General features: G+C 35.1%; 1 protein-coding gene across 1 annotated transcript in view; it reads left to right on the top strand.

Moving 5' to 3' along the window:
• LOC121419156 (cytochrome P450 3A24-like) overlaps positions 1-20,814 on the top strand; it is a 36,983-nt gene that overhangs the window by 4,119 nt on the left and 12,050 nt on the right. Inside the window, exons 3-7 of the mRNA XM_041613490.1 lie at positions 731-783; positions 3,459-3,555; positions 4,034-4,150; positions 4,589-4,677; positions 5,646-5,791. Coding sequence (XP_041469424.1) covers positions 731-783; positions 3,459-3,555; positions 4,034-4,150; positions 4,589-4,677; positions 5,646-5,791 — 502 coding nt within the window. The remainder of the gene's footprint in view (positions 1-730; positions 784-3,458; positions 3,556-4,033; positions 4,151-4,588; positions 4,678-5,645; positions 5,792-20,814) is intronic.

Here is a 20,814-nt window from a genome sequence, read left to right as displayed (position 1 = left end):
CAAAGTCATGTTTGATACCGCAACTATAATTAAACATGTACTCATGGATTTGCCTTGCAGATTTTAGATGAAAAATTTCTGCCTGTCTGCAGACTTACTGGCCACTTAAAAAGGGAAACATACTTGTGTATGAATAATAATTACTTTTTATGAAAAATGGATGAAATGGGTGTTACATATTGCTGAATCTTGCAGGAACAAGCACGTAAATAAAATGGTAGGCCTACACTACTTCTTGAAATATCATATATTATAACTTGACTTGAAGAGTACAGTGTATGTATGTCCACAATTGTGCAAAACATCACAAGTACTATTCCAACAATCACAGCTTTAATTTTTGCCTCCTGGAAGTCATCAGAAGTGTGTCAAAATACAGAATACAGAATTTGTAAGTTTTACACAAGCTCAATTTCAGGGCACAACACACTGGCTTTGATATTCATATATCTGTTCTTAATACATTCATGTTTTGCATTCAAATAAAACCAGATATATTGCCAATAATATATTATTTTCAATAGCAATCTCTTGCATTTTGTCCCAGAAACTGACTGCTTCACATATGTTGTCTAGTGCTGCATTATTTGATTTTTTTGTGACTACAGTCATAATACCTATTAACTTCAGGGCAGTTAGGGTCAGTTGAGTGTTAAAATGAAAAAAAATATAATGTTCATACATGTACATTATAAAACTTAACTTAGCCATCCCTTTGATTCTGTCACAGGGCCTCCATTGGACAAGTATAAATAATATCAAGAAATATGGAAATGTCTATGGGTAAGCATATGCTTTTTATTTCTTTTAATATGCCTATGTGAATGGGACATATGATATGCTTGGTGTCCGTCTGTCCGTCCATTTACTTTTCATTGTAATTGTGCTAACTTCAGTTAAGCTTAACCTAGGCTCATATAATTGGTGTGTATGATAGCATAGATCCAAGGAATTTTATTGATTTTGAGGTCAAAAGGTCAAAGGTCAAGTCGCCACGTTCAGCTTTTCTTGCTTGACCAATAACTCCATTTTCCGTGTTACAGGCGGGCGTATCATGTGCTCGCTACATTGACACTCTTGTTAAGTTATAAATAGAGAGGAAAGCTGAGATCTGGGACACAGTTCCTCAGTGCACATTTCTGTTATGATGATGATTTCTTTGGATGATTGTTTTAAATAGAGGATGGGATTTTACTCTTGCTATATGTTACAGCTTTCTAACCTCAAGATGGTATTAATCAGATAAGATAACACAACCGATTGAATGTTCTTATTTGATATTTTGTTATATATATCTGAGTAGGATTAAAAAAGATCAATTTTTTGTAAAATTGTCATTTTTACATTAAATGTTAAGTTGTTAAATTCATCCATGTGAAAATCATTTATACTTTTCCCATGATTAGCACTGATAATCAACCTGAAACATGGAAAAATATCAGTTCAGATTTTTATATTTCAAATTTAAGCTAAAATATATCAGGGCTCCACACTAACCCATTTTTTCTACTGGTCCAACCTATTCATGTCGGACCAGTAGATACCCAGTTTTTTTTATTTTTACTGGTCCGAACCTAAAATCTACTGGTCCCAAAAAATAAAGAAAACATTAAAAAAAGATGCAAGTTCATTTTTCTAGCCTTTCGTTACCCCCCCCCCCCAATGAAATGAAGGACAAAAAGAAAGCAAGACAGAAATGAAGAAGGAAAGAAAGAAAGGAAGGAAGGAAGGAAGGAAAAGAAAGAATAAGAGAAAGGAAGGAAGCAAGGAAAAGGAAAGGGAGGAAAAGAAATAAAGAATAAAAAAGGAAGGAAGTAAAAAAAGAAAAGGTAAAGAAAGGATAGATGTGAAGGAAGGAAAAAAAGAAAGAACTAAAGAAGGAAAGGAAAGAATAAAGAAGGAACAAAAATAAGACAGAAAGAAAGAAAAGAAAAAAAATTAAGGAAAGAAATTAAGCAAGCAATACAGAAAGAAAGAACAAATCCAAAAAGTAGTAAAGGAAAGAAAGAAGAAGCAGTAAAAAAAGAAAGGGTTAAAGGAGAGATGGAAAGAAGGACAAAAGAAAGAAAGAGGAAGGATTGGAAGAACGAAGCAAGGAATTAAGGAAGAAATAAAGGAAAAGTAAAATGATAGATAGAAGGAAAGAAACAAAGGAAGGAAAGAAGCAAGCAATATAAAAGAAAAAGAAAAGGTAAAAGAATAGATGAAAGAAAGAAAAAAAGAAAGACTGAGAGACAAAGAAAAAGAAGAAATAAAAAAAGGTAATTAAAAAATGGGTGGAAGGAAGAAAGAAACAAAGAAAGTAACAAAGAATAAAGGAAAGAAAAGGGTAAAAGGAAGGAAAGAAAGGAAGAAGAGATGAATATAGGATGGATGGACTCAAGAATTAAAGAAAGAAAAATATCAAAAAGAAAGAAAGAAAGGAAGGAATGAAGAAAGGAAGAAAGAAAGAAAGGAAGGAAGGAAGAAAGAAAGAAAGAAAGAAAGAAAGAAAAAAAAAGAGAAAAATGTTTTTTAAAGGATAGAAAGAACGAATTAAAGAAAAAAATGGAAAATAGAAAAGAAAGACAGTAACAAAATAATGAAAGAAGAGAGGGAAGAAAGATTGAAAAGAAAGAAGGAAAGAAAGATTGGAAGAAAACAGAGGAAGAAAGCTAAAACTATCATCATAAATATTTTATCAATTTCTTTTTGGCTCAATTAAAACATGTCCATGATTAAAATAACTACGAAAGAAAGTCAGAAACCAAGTGTATCAACACACACATAAATGCATATGTGGTGTAATATGTATTCAGACGATATGCACCCGAAACCCAATCTTTTTGAACCAAACAGAAGTGAAAATTTATCCTTTTACTGCTTACAAATGACAGAGTTACTCCAATTTTTAGGAAATATGAACATTATAAGAGCCTTTCATGAGTATGAACCGTGAATTTTGACAGTTCTGTGAGAGATTTCTGCCAGAGTTTAGCCAAGCTTTGTTCGCGCAGCCAGTGAAGAATTTACCAAGTGTGTTGTGTGGCTGGCTACATGTACACTGTATCTGCTCTAGTAGCAATTATGTGCTATTAATTCTGTGTGTATTCTGTGTGTGAATGACAGATTTTATTGGGGGGAAATGGTTTGCAGTGAATTTGACCATTTCTGGAAAAGTTATTGGTCCAACAATGGTTTTTATCACTGGTCATGTCGGACCCTTAAAATCTTGCTATTTTTGGAAAAATTACTGGCCTGACAATGATATTTTTTACTGGTCATGTCGGACCAGTAAATCTTCCTATTTCTGAAAATCTACTGACCCAACAGCGATTTTTACCGGTCTGGGACCGTCGGACCGCCGCTAGTGTCGAGCTCTGAATATATGAAGAACTGTTAAGGTCTTTGCTTTAAAAGATTATCAAGTTCTCTTATAGATTTTCTAATTCATTTTTGCATCTTTCTTTGTTTTTCAGCATGTACATGTTTGGAACACCAGTATTGTTTATTAGTGACCTTGACATGATAAAGGATATCACAGTAAAGAACTTCAGCAAGTTCATGAACCACAAGGTGAAAAGGGATATATTTTTTTAAAAATAAAATCTTGAAATAAAATGGCTCAATTATCTTACACTAGCTTTTATTAACTCTAACGTATGGGGATAGGGGTCTACCAGATCCCCTCTACGCAGCGTAGTTCAACTCACAGGAAAAAAAAATTGCTGCAACAGTTCTTGACAAGTGACTAAACTAGTGACAGGTGGATTTTCCTGTTTTGAAGTTATCCAACATATTGCAAGTGCATGTCAGACCCGATATTGTTCAACATCTTGATAAATTGTGCAAATCCAGTCAAATGCTGTTGTAGCAGCATTAGTTTTACTTTTAGTGATTAAAATGAAATAATATTGTGTTTATGATCAGAATAGTGTGGCCAGCAAAAACTTAAGAAAATAAAACAAGAAAGAAAACAAATAAAGAAAGGGAAAGTAATAAGGGTCACAGTAATAATTCCATCTTCATCTAATTATTTTTTTTATTCAAACAGCAATTTGTGTTGAAATCTCGACCATTTGACAAGGCAGTATCAGCTCTAAGGGACCAGCATTGGAAAGATGTTAGGAATGTCATGACACCAACCTTCAGTGCTGTCAAAATGAAACAGGTATCTATGCATTACCATGGAAACTATCTGTCATCACAAATCTTTATTTTGGCTGCTGTAGAAATTTGAATTGGTTTCATAATGTTCATCGTGCATCCTCTCATATTGGTGATCATGTTTTATATAAAAAAATAGCTGTGTCAAAATGACATGACTATGAATTTGATGATGATGTAAATATTTTATTAGTTAATGACTGTTACATTGATAGGTTACTTTTCCTTTATATTTTACTTTTGAATGTATAGAATTAAGCAAGTTTACTTTTTCTTGTGCAGACATTGTATCTAGTGGTAATTTTTTTTTTCCAGGAGGTATGGTGCTGAAATAGGAAATCTCATTTGTATGTTTAATAGTGTAGTACATGTAGTTTATATACATGGTATACACTGAAACTTCCTTGAGTTTGCATGTTATTTTGAATATTTTTTATTTCAGCTATCAGGACTACTTAATGAATCCATTGATAGTTTGGTGGAAAACTTTGGAGCAATTCAGAAGAAAGACGGCAAGGTGAAAGTCTTCAAGTAAGCTACCTCTTTTAATAGCAACAACTTGAAATAGCTCAAACCCGAGAGAGAATGCTTGCTAAACATAAATGTCAATGAAGACATAATTGGTTTGAATAATATAATGATAATATGGTCCATTTATGTAGCGCAGCTACTATAATTGCATATACTCTACTGCGTTTGATACTTGGTATTATATTATTACCCCGGCTGCAGCTGAGCAGCCATACAGGCGCTAATGCATTCAATAAATAAATCCTACCTGGTAGTCCATTCACCTCACTTGGGTTGAGTGCAGCACTATGTACGTAAATTTCTTGCTGAAGGAAAACATGCCCCTCTGATTGAAAGATGAGAGTAGTAACCACTAGACCATGATGCTCCACCACCAGACTACTAGAGTAAAATTATCCAAATGTTTTTGTGTTTAAATTAATAATGTGTGCCAAGTGATTCTGGAAGAAAATTATTGTTATTATTAGTAGTAGTATCATTACTATTTCTTTTTTAGGCCCAAGGCATGTACAATGAATAAATTGAATGGAATTATATGATCTTAACACTACAAAGTACAAAAAAGATGGGTTTGTAATGCTTTTCTGAAAATTGCTCGTGATGGAGACTATTTAATTGCAAGTGGCAAATCATTCCAGTATTTTGAAGCTGAGACAGTAAAGGTTCTATCAAAATCATGCAATGGCTGACTGAGAATAAGCTTGGCATTCCAGTCAGGTGTCAGATATTTTTCCAAGCGATAATAATCCAATGTACTGTTTTGGCTTATCTGTTCTGTTGGTGATATATTTTCAGCTTAGATTTCATGATTTGTAAAAAATAATTTTTTTTGCATCTACAAGTTGTTGATCCACGATGATATAGGGACAATTTACTTTGATTTGATGACTTTTTGTATACTCCAATTAGAAACTGCAATAAACTATTTTCTTCTTTCCCCTTTCCTCTTATGATTGTGTAACATGTAGTTTATTTGAAGCATTCACGATGGATGGAATTGCTAAATGTGCTTTTGGACTACAGATAAATTCACAGAACAATCCAAGTGATCCATTCGTCACCAATGCAAAGGACTTAATGAAGAATAGATTATCATTGAAAGTACTTGTTGCTGGTGAGTTAATAATTTGATATATATTTGATATGATAGAGGTGATTAGGAGATGGTCTTGTGATGAATCATTGAATTGGACATCAAGAGAAAATTTGAGATGAACAGTTTCATGACCCTTCTCAATATACCAAAATAGCATGCATTTGAAGATCATCATCCTATCTACAAACCCAATTATTCTTTAATAATGGTCTATGATATATGCAGGAGGGAGTGAAGGGAATAATTTACTTTCTGAACTACAAAATGAAAGTTCTGTAGACAATTATTAATAAAAATTATGAGAATATCCATGTTTCTTAGTATCCTCTCCACTATCCATGCTACCTATTTTTATGCAGGTTATATTTTAGAAATTGATGTTTGCCTCCCTGGTGCACATGTCCATTCATTTCTCAGTTGTTTATTGTTAATAATACCTTTGTAACTCAAGAGTTTGGGAGATATTTTTCTATTTGTTGTTGAAGTTGTTTATGTCTACAGGACCATGTTGAAAAACAGTGTACATTGATTGATTTTTTAAATATTTGTCAAGAATATTACAGGTGATTATAATGATATGGAAGAATACCTTGACAGGATAGCCCATGACAGCCAAAAGGCTTATTTCCGATGGGGTCCTACACTTTTAAAAATGCGTGGTTAAAAAACGACCAAAACGTGGTCGTTTTTGACCACGCACTCGTCGTCAACTATGCACACGTCACGCACGTGGTTGAATTGACCACGCAGCAAGTGGTTGCCCAAAATGACCACGAAGCGTGGTTATAACTTCAACCCCAAATGTGGTATAATCGTAACCAACGTTGTGTGGTCACATTTTTGTGACCACGCACGCGTCAACTATGCACACGTCACGCACGTGGTCAAATTGACCACGCCTCGAGTGGTTACCGAAAATGACCACGTAACGTGGTTATCATTTAACCCCAAACGTAGTTCTGTCCTAACCTCGTTGCGTGGTCACTTTTTTGTGACCACGCATGACCACGCATGCGTCGTCAACTATGCACACGTCACGCACGTGGTTAAATTGACCATGCCTCGAGTGGTTACCGAAAAATGACCAAGTAACGTGGTTATATCATTTAACCCCAAACGTAGTTCTGTCCCAACCCCTTTGCGTGGTCAAAAATGTGACCACGCATGACCACGCACGCGTCGTCAACTATGCACACGTCACGCACGTGGTCAAATTGACCACGCCTGGAGTGGTTACCGAAAATGACCACGTAACGTGGTTATCATTTAACCCCAAACGTGGTTCTGTCCTAATCACGTTGCGTGGCTATTAGATAACCATTCGGACATGGTTATTATTCCTAACCACGAAACATGGTCGTAACGTGGCCATTCCACAGCCCCACTATAGCCACGAAAATATGGTTATTTATGACAATGTGGATAACAAATGACATACATTCACACGAAATCAGGTGAAATTCAACAATTTGCATATATTCTTTTAAATCATGGCAAAACAATTAACAAATAATTTCTTAAGCTTGCATTATGGGGCATATGTTTGAAGTTGGGATGACAATGAAAAAATTGTAATGATTAAGGCAGGAATTAATATCTGTTTTACCCAATCGTGCATCCCCCACCATATCCTTCACAATTCAAATTACATGTACAAGTATAGAAACAAATTATGTTGATCCAATATTCCCATTATAAAATAGAACAAAGATTCATTGCATAAATCAATTAATTTAAATACATTTTCAGCAATTTCATAAACTATATTTAAATCAAGTCAAATGAAATGACTGCATACAAAAAACAGGAGCTGAGAGTGGTTAGGCCCTAACCAGAGATTCTCACAGTACATTATAAAAACCTTCCAACATATATTGTGAATATTTGTAAAAATTCCATTATAAACATTTTATTAACATTTGATTTATGTATTAACCAAAACAATGTTAAAGGGGTAGTCCAGCTTTGGTAGAGAAGGGTCTGGACAACTCAAACCTTTAGCGAGGCAACGAAAAACTGAGTTGCAAATTTTAAGGAAAATTCAATTTTAATGACAGAACAAAATTTATTTTGTCAGAACTGTTAATAAATAGCTGAAATATTGATAAGTGTATCTCAAGCTGTACTACCCCTTGAAAAAAATCAATGTCATAGATTCCATCTTTACATCCAATCTGCAATTATTATGTTATACCTTCTATGCGATTGCCTAGTCCTAATGTAATATCCTAATATATATTTTCATTTCATTTCCAAACATGAATGCGAAGAATTTACAATTGCTGGAAGTTCTTTAACAAAACAAATGAGTAAAAAGAAACCTCGCATATGTCGAAGTCCTCGGGACTGAGAAAAATGCATCAACACAGCCGAAACTCAATCCTTACTTCGGCATATCTAATTTTTTTAACATGTAAATACATATGTAAAAATTGGGACTCTTTATTTTGCGTTGAGTAACGAGATTTTTTACTTTACCGACTTCGACACATTCGAGGTTTACTGTATCTAATATAAAAGACTTCTATAAATATCATGAAAAAGTAAACATTACAATTAAAATAATTCATAAATAATGTAATGAAAAATTTTGGAAATGCAGTGGTCAAAGCTTGTTAGCTGAAAACCCCTGAAAGAGAATAAAGATACAAACATTTACACACACATACATAGGATGGGTGAGGAGAGGGTAAAATAGACGGTGAGGGAAGGCCAACTAGGCAATGGGGGAAAAGAAGGGAAAGGGGAGGGGGAGAGGAAAAGGAGAAAATGGGGATGAGGGGGGCAGGGAGTTGGATAGGCAAGTACATATATACCTTAGGCAGTCATGCAGATCTGTTCACATTAAAAATAATATTTACAAAATAGTGATAAGATTTTATATTAGAAAAAAAACATGGGTTGATTAAACGATATGTTATGTTGTAACCTTCTAACAGTGTTTTTTCCCCCTCTATTTTTCAGCCCCTCCTTCTTACAAATATGTATACCATACTATGTACCCTAAGTCTACATCTACCAATTCTTGGTGGTATATCTGTAAAGTGAGTTCATCCTAGATTTGATCCCAAGAACAACTTTGGTATTCTGTAAGTTGAAGATAAGATTAACTTAAGAAGTTGATCTTAGGTTATGCATATTTATCTAAATTAGCTATATTCTGTAATAGCAGCCAAAATCAATGCGCGCACCTAAATTTGAGACTGCTCTTTCCTTCTCTTAGCCATTGCATAATATAGATGCACCAATTTTTGCCAAACTGCTTGTGGGTACGACAAGATAACACTACTCACTCAACAATAACATTTGCGCAGTGTGTTTGATGTGCACAGAGAAACGATCAAAACAATCAACAATTGGAACAATCAAAACAATCAACAAGGCGAGACTGCCTCTGGCAGTCTCTCCTGCATTTCGCGATTCAATATAGCAGCAGTGCTGACTTTGAAAACACCCAATGAATAATCATTCCCCAAAACACCATTCATATACGATAAAATACTATATTCAATGAATAACCTTTGACTTCAGTCATATGACCTAAATAGTGAAAGGAATAAAGTGATTATTTGCTTACCGAATACCGACAATAAACCAGGATGCCTTTGGTCACATTACATTATCATCATAATTATTTTCATAACAATTAATTTACTTCAAGGGTTCATGGTGGGATTACTACGTACCAAAGGTGAAAACATACCATATCATATTTGTGTCTCCTTGACTCCCTCGGACTGACATTTGAGCACATACTTGCCCCTAACTTCTGAACTTGAGATTTGCCAGAGTCAGAAACATTAACCGTCTATTAATGGGAAAAAAAAGAAAAAGAATACATACAAAGTACATGTATGTAGATTGAGTATGGTATGAATACTTTTGTGAAAGAGACAATGTTTTGAATATTGTCAAATAATTATTTTAAAACTGTATTAAAAATATGCAACATAAATAGAGGTACATGCGAAGGAAAGAGAATGAAGGGCTACTACAAATTCATCCATGAACAGTTTATATCAGATAACCTTTGAATCATTTGTATCAGGGATCTGTACAGAATGACTGTTCTTGGAGCTGTGCTCCCAGGCTCTCTTAATTATTTTGTTTTGTACAAATATATGACATAAAATCAATGTAGTAATATCAAATGATCTTTAAAATATTAACATGTTTGATGTGGCCCATTGTGGCATGATTGGCATATTGTTGCTCTTGACAGTAATATGGGATTCTGTGTGTTCACTTCCCGGTCTATGTATTGCACTCTTAAGACCCCACCTACAAGAAAATTTGGACAAATGTTCAACTTTAAACAAATGCTGCAAACCATGAATAGTATTATTAATGAGGTTGGTAATGGAAGGACATCAACATTTTCTATGACGTCCTTTCGTTACAGACCTAATTACTATGCATATATCTAATTACTGCTTAGCATTTTATGACAAAAAATCTTGTGGAAATTAAATGAAGATATCATTTCCAGCATCATACTAGATCATACTAGATATTATACATACTAGACGTATAGTGGCCACCGATTGTTAAAGGGAACTTCATTTTATGGGGACACATTGCATAGAAGAAATCTAGTACATGATATAATTTGGATAAATAGGTTACCTGTTCTGTTAAGGTGCAATTTTTCACATGTAAAATAAATAGCTTTAAGACAAATGCTTTCAATGGTAAGGATACTCATTTGAAAACTTAAAATCAGTGAAAAGATTGATATTTAGTGCTGACTTTGAAAACTACTACAACTCGCACAAGATGTTCAGTGATACTTGGTTACTCTTATTTCCATGTTTTATGAACTAGACCAACATACTTTCAAAGTTATGATGGTAATTCAACAAATACCCCCAAATCGGCCAAAGTTCATTGACCCTAAATGACCTTTGACCTTGATCATGTGACATGAAACTCTAATAGGATGTTCAGTAATACTTGATTAACCTTATGGCAAAGTTTCATGAACTAGGTCCATATTCTTTTTAAGTTATGTCATTTCAAAAACTTAACCTTAGGTTAAGATTTGATGTTGATGCCGCCGTCGTTGGAAAAGTGGCACCTTTAGTCTCACTCTGCTATGCAGGTGAGACAAAAACCTAAGAACAAGAGCAACATTTTAATTAAATAGTTTTGACTTTGGAATGATATCTCTGTTCAAATTCATGAAACCTCTCGATACAAAACCCCACAAAGGACCTATGGAATACAACATAGTTTGGCTCCATAGTCGATGACTTGTAAACGAGGTATGCAGGAAGAAACTCCATAAAAATAATTTTCAGTAATTAGTATCTAATTGCCCAGAGAACGATGTTGATGCTCCCTATTGGTGTGACTTTATCTAAACAATTTCACCCTATCTTCTCTGTACACAATGGAATTAAAATAAATTGCGAAAAACTTATGTTCTCTAGATGATCATGTAAGCCGATCGATTAGGACCTTTAGTGTGGGTGAGGCGTACCTAGCTCTTACTAAAGTGACATTTGGGATAACAAAATTAGCCTTAAATCATGACTTGTGTTTGTGAAGACAAGTCATCCAATAAATGGGGAAAAAATTATGAACCACTCATTCAGTGAGGGAAATGAGGCTTTATGTTAAATCATCAGTTTGAATACTTCCCTAGTTTTGTATTGAACATATAAGTATCTTGCATTCTTCATAAAAATGCTAACACACTAAATATGTTACGAGAACTAAACATTTTAAAAGTTGTCTGTACACAAAACTTACAACTTACCTTATGCAATCATATATTTTGGAGTGATGTACCACATGTCTGTCTGTAGGTATGCCTTTGTTGCATGCAGAGGGGTAAAATCTAGAAGATTGTCAATGTCCACACTTAGTATTGATTCTGGGATCCTTGGTTTGACCACAAATGCATGCAAATGCCTGGAGAAAGATTCTGTTATCCATCCATCAATGATCAATTTTACGCGAGAAGCATCCAACAGAACAACATGAATGATCTTTCCGAACTCTGGATCCAGGTCTTCTGACTTTCCAGTCATGATCATCATCCCTTTTCTGTACAATGTGCCATGGATCTTCACCCACTTTGCAACGAAAATGTCATCATACAATGAATATCCATTAAGAGCATGAGCAATGCTATCTGCTTTATCAGTAGATGCCAGTAGCACAGACGCTCCAGGGCCAGCTTCCCGATCTGAATGAACAGATGCTGATTTGTTGAGGAAGTTGTGACTTTGCTGTATTTGGTGCCTCATTGCCAATGATTTTGCGATGTTCTTGAAATTGCAAATTTTGTGTGAAATCTGCTTAAAGAAATTATGTTTAGCCTCAAATCTCATTGCCCAGTACTGACGGAGAGGACCCAACTTCAAGATTGCTTGGGGATAATGAAGCATGAGATGATGCTTTGGTCGTAAGTGCTCCCCGAGTAAATCGATGTAGACCTCATGGTGATCCCGGATCTAATGTTTTAGGTAGATGAGTCCTCCTTGGTGACAGCTGGCGAGAAAACTATGTCCATACACTTCCTCAATAGGATAAGTATTTCCCAATAGTCGTTGCTTTCTTCCACAAGGTCTCCCATCATTAGAAGAAAATGGTGCATCAAGCACAACATTTGTGAAGCATTCTGGCCAGATGCTGAGAAAGGGTTGTGAATGTCATTCTCACTTATGCAGCATGGTTTGTTTGAAGAATCTTGAAAACCGTAGTCAAAACTTGTTAGTCTGTCATTCAAAACTGCAAGTGTAAATTTGCCTGACATTATGAGTTTTCTTATGACAAGCTTCAATTCCCAAGAACAAACTCCCTCCAATAGATCATGCATTATGTCAGGTGCATAATTGTTAGTTGCATGAAATGCATCCAGTTCATTCAAGATGGAAGGTCCTTTGATGCCCGTTTCTGGGAGACTATTCAATGCTATATCATCTTCGTAATTTTGCTGGTTTCTGTCAAGAACTGGATTTGGTAGACACTGAGTTCTCATCATGGTCTCATGCATCTTGCATTTCCTGCAACAATAATTGGCTGAGAAGGACTCTGTAAAGCCAAGTATTCCATGAACACCGTGATTGTCCCCAACTACTTAGGCTAGTGCTACTTGCAATTTGCCAGTATAGACATCAGTATTGACATGAATGCCATCATCTTCCAAGACTTTCAAGTCATCCACAATTCTACGAATGATGGGGTTGAGCCCATAGTGTTTAGCATCTGCTGATTTATACAGAGCGAGTAGATGACACTGCTTCAGGCTGGATAGAAATTTGGCTGGCAAGCTTTTGATGGTGTAATAAATACAACCTAGCTTGTGGGTTCCTGCCTTCCCTCCTAGTGGGTTGGTGACTTCAACATCATCAATGTAGAGGAGTATTCTTATCCTATGTTTTCTAATAAAAAAATCATGATGTTTACAATAATCACCATCTTGGAAATCTAACAGCAACCCATTCCCTTCTTGTTGGTTGTGGTGTTCAAAAATCGTATTCAGCACACCAGGACTTTCAAGCACAATTTTTAACACAGATCCTATGGGAATGTATTGAAATGTTTTCTGAACAGGCCTCTGCTCAACTTGTCCTGCGGCTGCATTTGTCCCCTGGATATACTGAACTCCTAATGGAACAGAAACTGGTTCGACGAATTTTCCAAATTTTCGTAGAAACTTCTTGAATTTATGTTCAGTGTCCACATCTTTAAATGGAGTTTCCAGTTCCTTCATATCACTGAGAAGTGATTTTAACCTAGGATCATTCTGTGGATCTACTCCTAAACTTAAAGCTGCACTGACAGTCTTGGAAGTCATGTATTCAAACACATCTGTGAAAAGTTCTGTTGTGTATTTTGTCACTTGATTGACAGTACTTGTGGTGTTACTTGATGATCTTAAGTTCGAAATGAACTGTGCACATTTCACTTTGATGTCATCAAGGTTAAGTATTCCATCTTCTTCATTTAGTTCTGGAATATTTACATCTAATCCCTGCTCTGGTTCTTCATCTGAAGCTGGTTCTTGAATTTCCTCTGCTTGTAAATCATCAACTACATGTAGGCCATTCCCATCAAAAAGATCACTATGTTTTGCTACCAAATGTCTTTTAAAGCTCCAAGTATACAAAAAAAAGTTTGGTAACATCCACCCTGACTGCATGGCACTGAACCACACTTGAATAAAGCCCCTTCTATCAATGAGTGCAGTAATCTGAAATGCTGAAACAGCTGACTGCATCCTCCATGTACATACTGATCGCACACAAAGCACAACAACCCATGTTATGACTATAATATTTGCAGCAAGCTGTCCTTAAGGTCTAGCTTTGTTAAACATTATGTGGTCTTCATTTCATTCATAACACATATGCTCAGTATTAATTGATGTACAATGAGTTCTTAGGTTCTTGGCCAGTAGATATGTAGGTAAAAATAAAGCTGAAAGATACCTGAGAGGCTTGCAATTCTTTCATGTAGGCTCTATATCGATGCTTGAATTTCAGTCTGTCTCCCATGACAGGAAACAATTTAGAAAATATCCCTTCATCCTCTTCCAAAAGGTGGAATGCATCATCATCATACCATTCTCTGAAAAGTGCAAGGTGTAAAATGATGTGTGGTGTTAGTTGATTTTAAAGATGGAGTATTCTTTCTTTTGTTTGCATTTGTTAAGTGGCCCAGCTTGCCCTATATAAATGTGATGAATTTTTTTTTTATTGCAATTACATGTTTAAGCATTTCTCATTTTTAGTCAACACATACATTGTACTTATATACGTATGTATAAGCTACTGTTTTGGAAACAGTATCGTGAAAAAAGTAGTTTCCATTCTTTGAAGAATCATTTGTAATTTCAAGGCTGGGTTCAGTTTCATACCCGGAAAGAATTCTGGATCAGAACTGGACTGGAATAGTTCGGAAAAAAATTCTCTAGTCTACAGACTGGACCTGAACTCGGCCCGGTAGAGCACAGAATCGTGCAAGCATCGGCAAAAGTGCTGTGTTTGGGGATTATGTTGCTCTTTTTATTTTACTAAATGCTTTGATGGATGAACATATCACATAAAAAAGGTAAAGACTATCCAAATTCAAATCAGTTTTGCACGAAAGTATTTTTTCCAAAGTGAATTTGACATAGAAATCAGTCTTTTGTTCAGCACCGCGTTACACGTTCACACAAATTTTGGCTGAGCTTCCGCGGGGGACATCGGATAGATATGTGTATGGCAGCACTGGTGATCCAGTACAATCATAAGTGCCTTAAAAGATGAAATATGGAACAGAATTTGATTAAATAACAAAGAATGAGAAAAAAATTCCCTACAGAACAGTTCAAAATGACAAAAATCGGATAAGAAATAAGAAAGTTATGAAATTTTATAAAACACTTCTTGACCAGTCCTTATGAATATTCAAAATGGCAAGTTGATGATGTCACACACTTACATTTTTAAGTACACTATTTCATATACAGAAATGTCAATAATTTAATATTTCAGCATGAAAATATAAAACTTGCCTTAAAATCACCCATAATAAATGATATTTATATATTTTGATATGAGGTGTGACTACCAGTATCAGCTAAAACTCTTCTTTTTTTAGAAATTTGTGTCTATCAAATATATAGAAAATATTAGGGTATGACACCATCAACTTGCTTATTTGAATATTTATAAGCCCTGGTCAAGAAGTGTTTAAAAAAAAAGTGAAATTCAAAATGTGATAACTTCCTTATTTCTCAACCAATCATCATTTTTGCAGTGTTCTGTAGGGAATTCTTATTTTCTTTCTTGGTACGAATTGGCAACGCTTTCAATGACAAATCCACTATTTAATTCTGAGGCAAATTGGCAAATCGACCCCCAAAATCCATTAAAGGTCAAGTCCACCTCAGAAAAATGTTGATTTGAATCAATAGAGAAAAATCAGACAAGGGCAAGTCCAAGAAAATGTCACCCTAGAAGGCAAAATTGTATCTTTAATTTAAGAAGTTATCATTGGTGGGGTAAGAAAGCCCAAATGTTGAATTTTAAAATTTCATTAAGAAAAAAATTTATAATATGCATATTTATGCTAATTTCGGGCACCTAATTTGCATAATTGGTAAAATGGGCGTTACGTATGGGACAATTATAAAAACTCATTGAAAATACAAAGAAAACTTGTGAGATTTAGTCATAGGTGACCCCCTAACATCTTATTACTTTCGGGGAAAAAAAGTGGTGTCATCTAATTAATTATGCAAATTAGGTCTAGTCCAAGGATGGAATGTCCCATACGTAGCATTTTGAGGATGTTTTAAGTTATTTCTCATAATACAATACTTGTATTGTTGCGTCTCTGGGAAGTTCTAATCTATAAAGTATGAAAATGTTATACCCCAAAAAGTTTCAAAAACAGAGTTTACTTTTTGATTAAAAGTGAATAAAAAATTGTTACGTATGGGACAACATGTTACGTATAGATACACATGATTGATGGGGAGATTTGTGTACAAAGTGAATGGAGAAAAACAAATTTCAAGAATGCTCTAAAAAGTGATAATTTACCTTTTCTTTAGTTTTTGTCTCACCTCCGAAGCAAAGTGAGACTATAGGCGCCGCTTTTCCGACGGCGGCGGCGACGGCGGCGGCGGCGGCGTCAACATCAAATCTTAACCTGAGGTTAAGTTTTTGAAATGACATCATAACTTAGAAAGTATATGGACCTAGTTCATGAAACTTGGCCATAAGGTTAATCAAGTATTACTGAACATCCTATTAGAGTTTCATGTCACATGACCAAGGTCAAAGGTCATTTAGGGTCAATGAACTTAGACCATGTTGGAGGAATCAACATCGAAATCTTAACCTGTGGTTAAGTTTTTGAAATGTCATCATAACTTAGAAAATATATGGACCTAGTTCATGAAACTTGGACATAAGGTTAATCAAGTATCACTGAACATCCTGCATGAGTTTCACGTCACATGACCAAGGTCAAAGGTCATTTAGGGTCAATAAACTTTGGCCGAATTGGAGATATCTGTTGAATTCCCATCATAACTTTGAAAATTTATGGATCTGATTCATGAAACTTGGACATAATAGTAATCAAGCATCACTGAAAATTTTGTGCAAGTTTCAGGTCTCATGATTAAGGTCAAAGGTCATTAGGGTCAATGAACTTTGGCTGAATCGGGGGTATCTGTTGAATTACCATCATAACTTTGGAAGTTTATTGGGCTAGTTCATTAAACTTGGACATTAGAGTAATCAAGTATCACTGAACATCCTGTGCACATTTCAGGTCACATGACCAAGGTCAAAGGTCAATGAACTTTGGCCGAATTGGGTGTATCTGTTGATTTACCATCATAACTTTGAAAGTTTATGGATCTGATTCATGAAACTTGTACATAAGAGTAATCAAGTATCACTGAATATCCTGTTTGAGTTTCACGTCACATGATCATGGTCAAAGGTCATGTAAGGTCAATGAACTTTGGCCATGTTGGGGTTTTTTGGTGAATAACCATCATATCTCTGTAAGTTTATTGGTCTAGTTCATAAAAAGTGGACATAAGAGTAACCATGTATCACTGAACATCTTGTGCGAGTTAGAGTAGTATTCAAAGTCAGCACTGCTGCTATATTGAACTGCGTGATGCAGGTGAGACGGCCAGAGGCATTCCACTTGTTAAAGATTTATTATGAATACTGATTAATGAAAACAACTGAAGCAAAAAAATTGTGAAAATTGAAAGATATGAAAAAAATGAAAAAAAATAAAAATACATAAGAAATTCATGAAACCATGAAAAACAAGAAAAAAAATATTGAAATGGCTAATTTCCTCTTCAGTCATATCAAATATGTCTCAATAGAAAATTTTAAAAGACAGAAACTCTTTTGTTATTTCCATATTTTAAATTATTTCAATTTGTTTAATTTTGGGGAAAATTGTGTACGTTCTCTATTGGGACAAAAATAACTGTCCCATACGTAACATGTCATTAATTTGTTTAATTAGAGTCTGTAATTAGAGGGATTTGGCTTATGACATGAAACTTGCCTTAGATATACTAGAGTATTGTGACTTCTATCACACTAAGTTACAAGTTGTCAAATGAAATACTTTCAGAGAATTCTCAACTTGAAAAAAATGTTTCAAAAGTTGTCTTTTTTCTGCGTCCCGTAACAGCCCATATTTCTCTCTAAAAGGTCAAGGTCAAATGTCATCATTTTTTCCATGATTATTCTTCTAGATGTCTACCATAATGAGGGTATTCAATCTAATGAAAATCATTTAGCACTATTTTTCAGGTCACTAAAGCCTCTGAAATGTCCCATTCCTACACACGCACACGAATTCTTGGACTTGCTAACAAGCACAATTCTTAAAATTTCATCAAAATCGGATGTTAAATAGAAATTCATGACATTTCCAAGTTTTTAACAAAATAGTTATATGAACGAGCCAGTTACATCTAAATAAGAGAGTCGATGATGTCACCCACTCACTATTTCTTATGTGTTTTATTTGAATTATATTTCAACTTTTACGAATTTGATGATTAGGACCTCCTTGCCTGGAGCACAAAATGTTAAAATAATGCAAAAATTCCACGTGTTCAGGGAGGAATGAAACCTCATTTAGTCTATAGTCTACCTAGGATACCTGTGTGCTTTGCCTTTGTAATCACTCGCCACATCAAAATTTATCGATTTTCAGCACAACTTTTATATTGTTTTGGGGTTCATTTCTTCTATATCTGTTCAGCTTTCAAATGCTATGTTATCGTTTAAGTACACACAAGAAAAAAAATATATCGATCACCTACGTATAAGAGTAAGATAAATGCATGTCTTTCTCGTAGAGATTGTGCCAGCGCAGGCGCTCTGACCTCTTTAAGTTGATAAAAGTTAAACCTAACCGTTACGGCGTTAGTCTGGTACGTCTAAGAGATCTAGTCCTACTCCTAGATTAGACTAGACTACTCGGGTAACACAATTCTTGCAATGCTTTGTCTTCAATACAAATCATACAAACATCTAAGAAAAAATAGCATAAGTAGTAGGCTAGTGTGTCTGCAGGAAATTTCTATCTCAGAAATGAACTGACTTTTTTTGCAGATCTTGTTATTTATAGTCTAGTCTAGATAGGACCAAATTTCAACTTAATACATTTAGTCTAACTGTTTAGTGATTTAATTAAAATAATTTATGAAAATTGTCAAATACAATATCTTCCATGTAGACCTACAAAAAAATAGAAATTTGATGTGTCCAAAGGACAGGGGCGGATCCAGCTTTTTATAAGGGAGGGGGTTGGGGTGGTATGCGAGGGAGCGTAGCGACCGAGTCCAAGCGAGCGAGCGAGGTGTCCCCCCTCCCACAGTAGGGAAAATTTTTGAAAATCTGTGTGTGAAAATGACGCTTTCTTGCATCTAAAACACCACTATTTGTGGTATAGAGGTCGTTGCCAAATTAACCCCCATGAAAATTTGTAAAATTAAGTTGCATTTTCCTGGAATGTAAAGCCAGTTTACAACACAGATACAAAGAATTGGGGGCCTTGGAATAAGCACTGTTAGCCTAATACTTTTATTATGAACAGCTTGTCACTGATATTCACTGGCAAATCTCAGTCAAATATGATGGACTGGCAGAAGAGACGCCTTGGATGTTTCTGTACAAATCCCTGTGACATTTGTTCGCCCAACCCCCCCCTCCCCCCAAAAAGAAATAATAATAATAATAAATGAAATAAATACATAGAAATAGAATAAAATAAAATTACAAGTTTAAAATAAAGATAAGATTTTAAAAAATGGTCCCCGGATTTTTTTCTCTAGATCCGCTTCTGCAAAGGACACAGATGTTTGGAAACAGATGCCCCCGGTTAACGTGATCAGAAATACATTCAATTTGATCCATAAAATATTTTTTGCAAGTTATTGCACAGAAACCAACTAGCATATTTAATGAGCTGTGACCTTTAACCTGCGGCCTCCGAATTTGAAGTTAGCCTGTATTTTGGTGTCGTCTACCTACACGCCAAAAGAATTTAAAATCCATGAAATATTTTTCAAGTTATTGCGCGGAACAAAGTGGGGGACACACAGGCATGGGCAACGCTCAACGCCCCCTCCGGACTTCGCCTGCGGCGCAGGGGCATGAAAAGCACAAAAATGCACGAGTGCACACGCCCTAAGCATGAACTGTGTGTGATTCTGCACAGCACAGGCATGGTCCATGGCAGCCATAGGGCTCCGGGGAATGGTATTTTGAAATTTAAATTTAGATCTGCAAAGTACGATCCATAGGCATAGCTAGGTCTAGATGATAGATCGAGATCTAGTCTATATCTAGTCTAAGTGTAATCTGATTTTTTATTTTCTCATAAAATCTGACTAATTAATCAAATAGGCCTAAAACCTTAAATTTGTTTCAAGGCATTAGAGGTCGCATTAAACTTTAGTCTTTACAATTTTCATTCGATCTCAATTATAGTCGATAATAAAGACGTGGCTCATTATAAACAAAAAAAATGCTTAGCACCAAAAAATGTGCAACTATGATACCAAATTTAGACCCTATTTTGAAATGTCAATGGGATCACATTTTAAACACAAATCGAAAATTTGTAGGCCTAGACCTCTAGGCCTAGTCTAGATTAAATATATTGGGCCTAGGTACAGGCCTACTATTTATGATGGGGTGTCCAAACTTCGCGCACTTTTTAACATTATTCATTAGGCTCAATTTTTTTTTCACAAAATATTCATAATTTATACAAAACCAATTCAAAAAATAGTTACCACATTGACGGCAAGATCGTACACTATAAAATCATGGACGAAAATGTAAAGTAGGTCAAGGGGTTTCGCCGTTATCGCGATCTAAAAATTCTATTCCGATCGGCGAATGCGGGCTGTGCTGGAAAACCGTTCGGAAAGTGTGACCTAACTTCGCGCACCAAAGCTTTTGTGGAGATATAAACAAAAACTGAAGCTCAAAAAGTGAAATATTTATATCAGATTGATGGCAAAATGCTATAGAATC

This window comes from Lytechinus variegatus, chromosome 7 (genome assembly GCF_018143015.1).
Source record: "Lytechinus variegatus isolate NC3 chromosome 7, Lvar_3.0, whole genome shotgun sequence".
NCBI classification, from domain to species: Eukaryota; Metazoa; Echinodermata; class Echinoidea; order Temnopleuroida; family Toxopneustidae; genus Lytechinus; species Lytechinus variegatus.
This window is presented reverse-complemented; position numbering and strand designations above follow the sequence as displayed.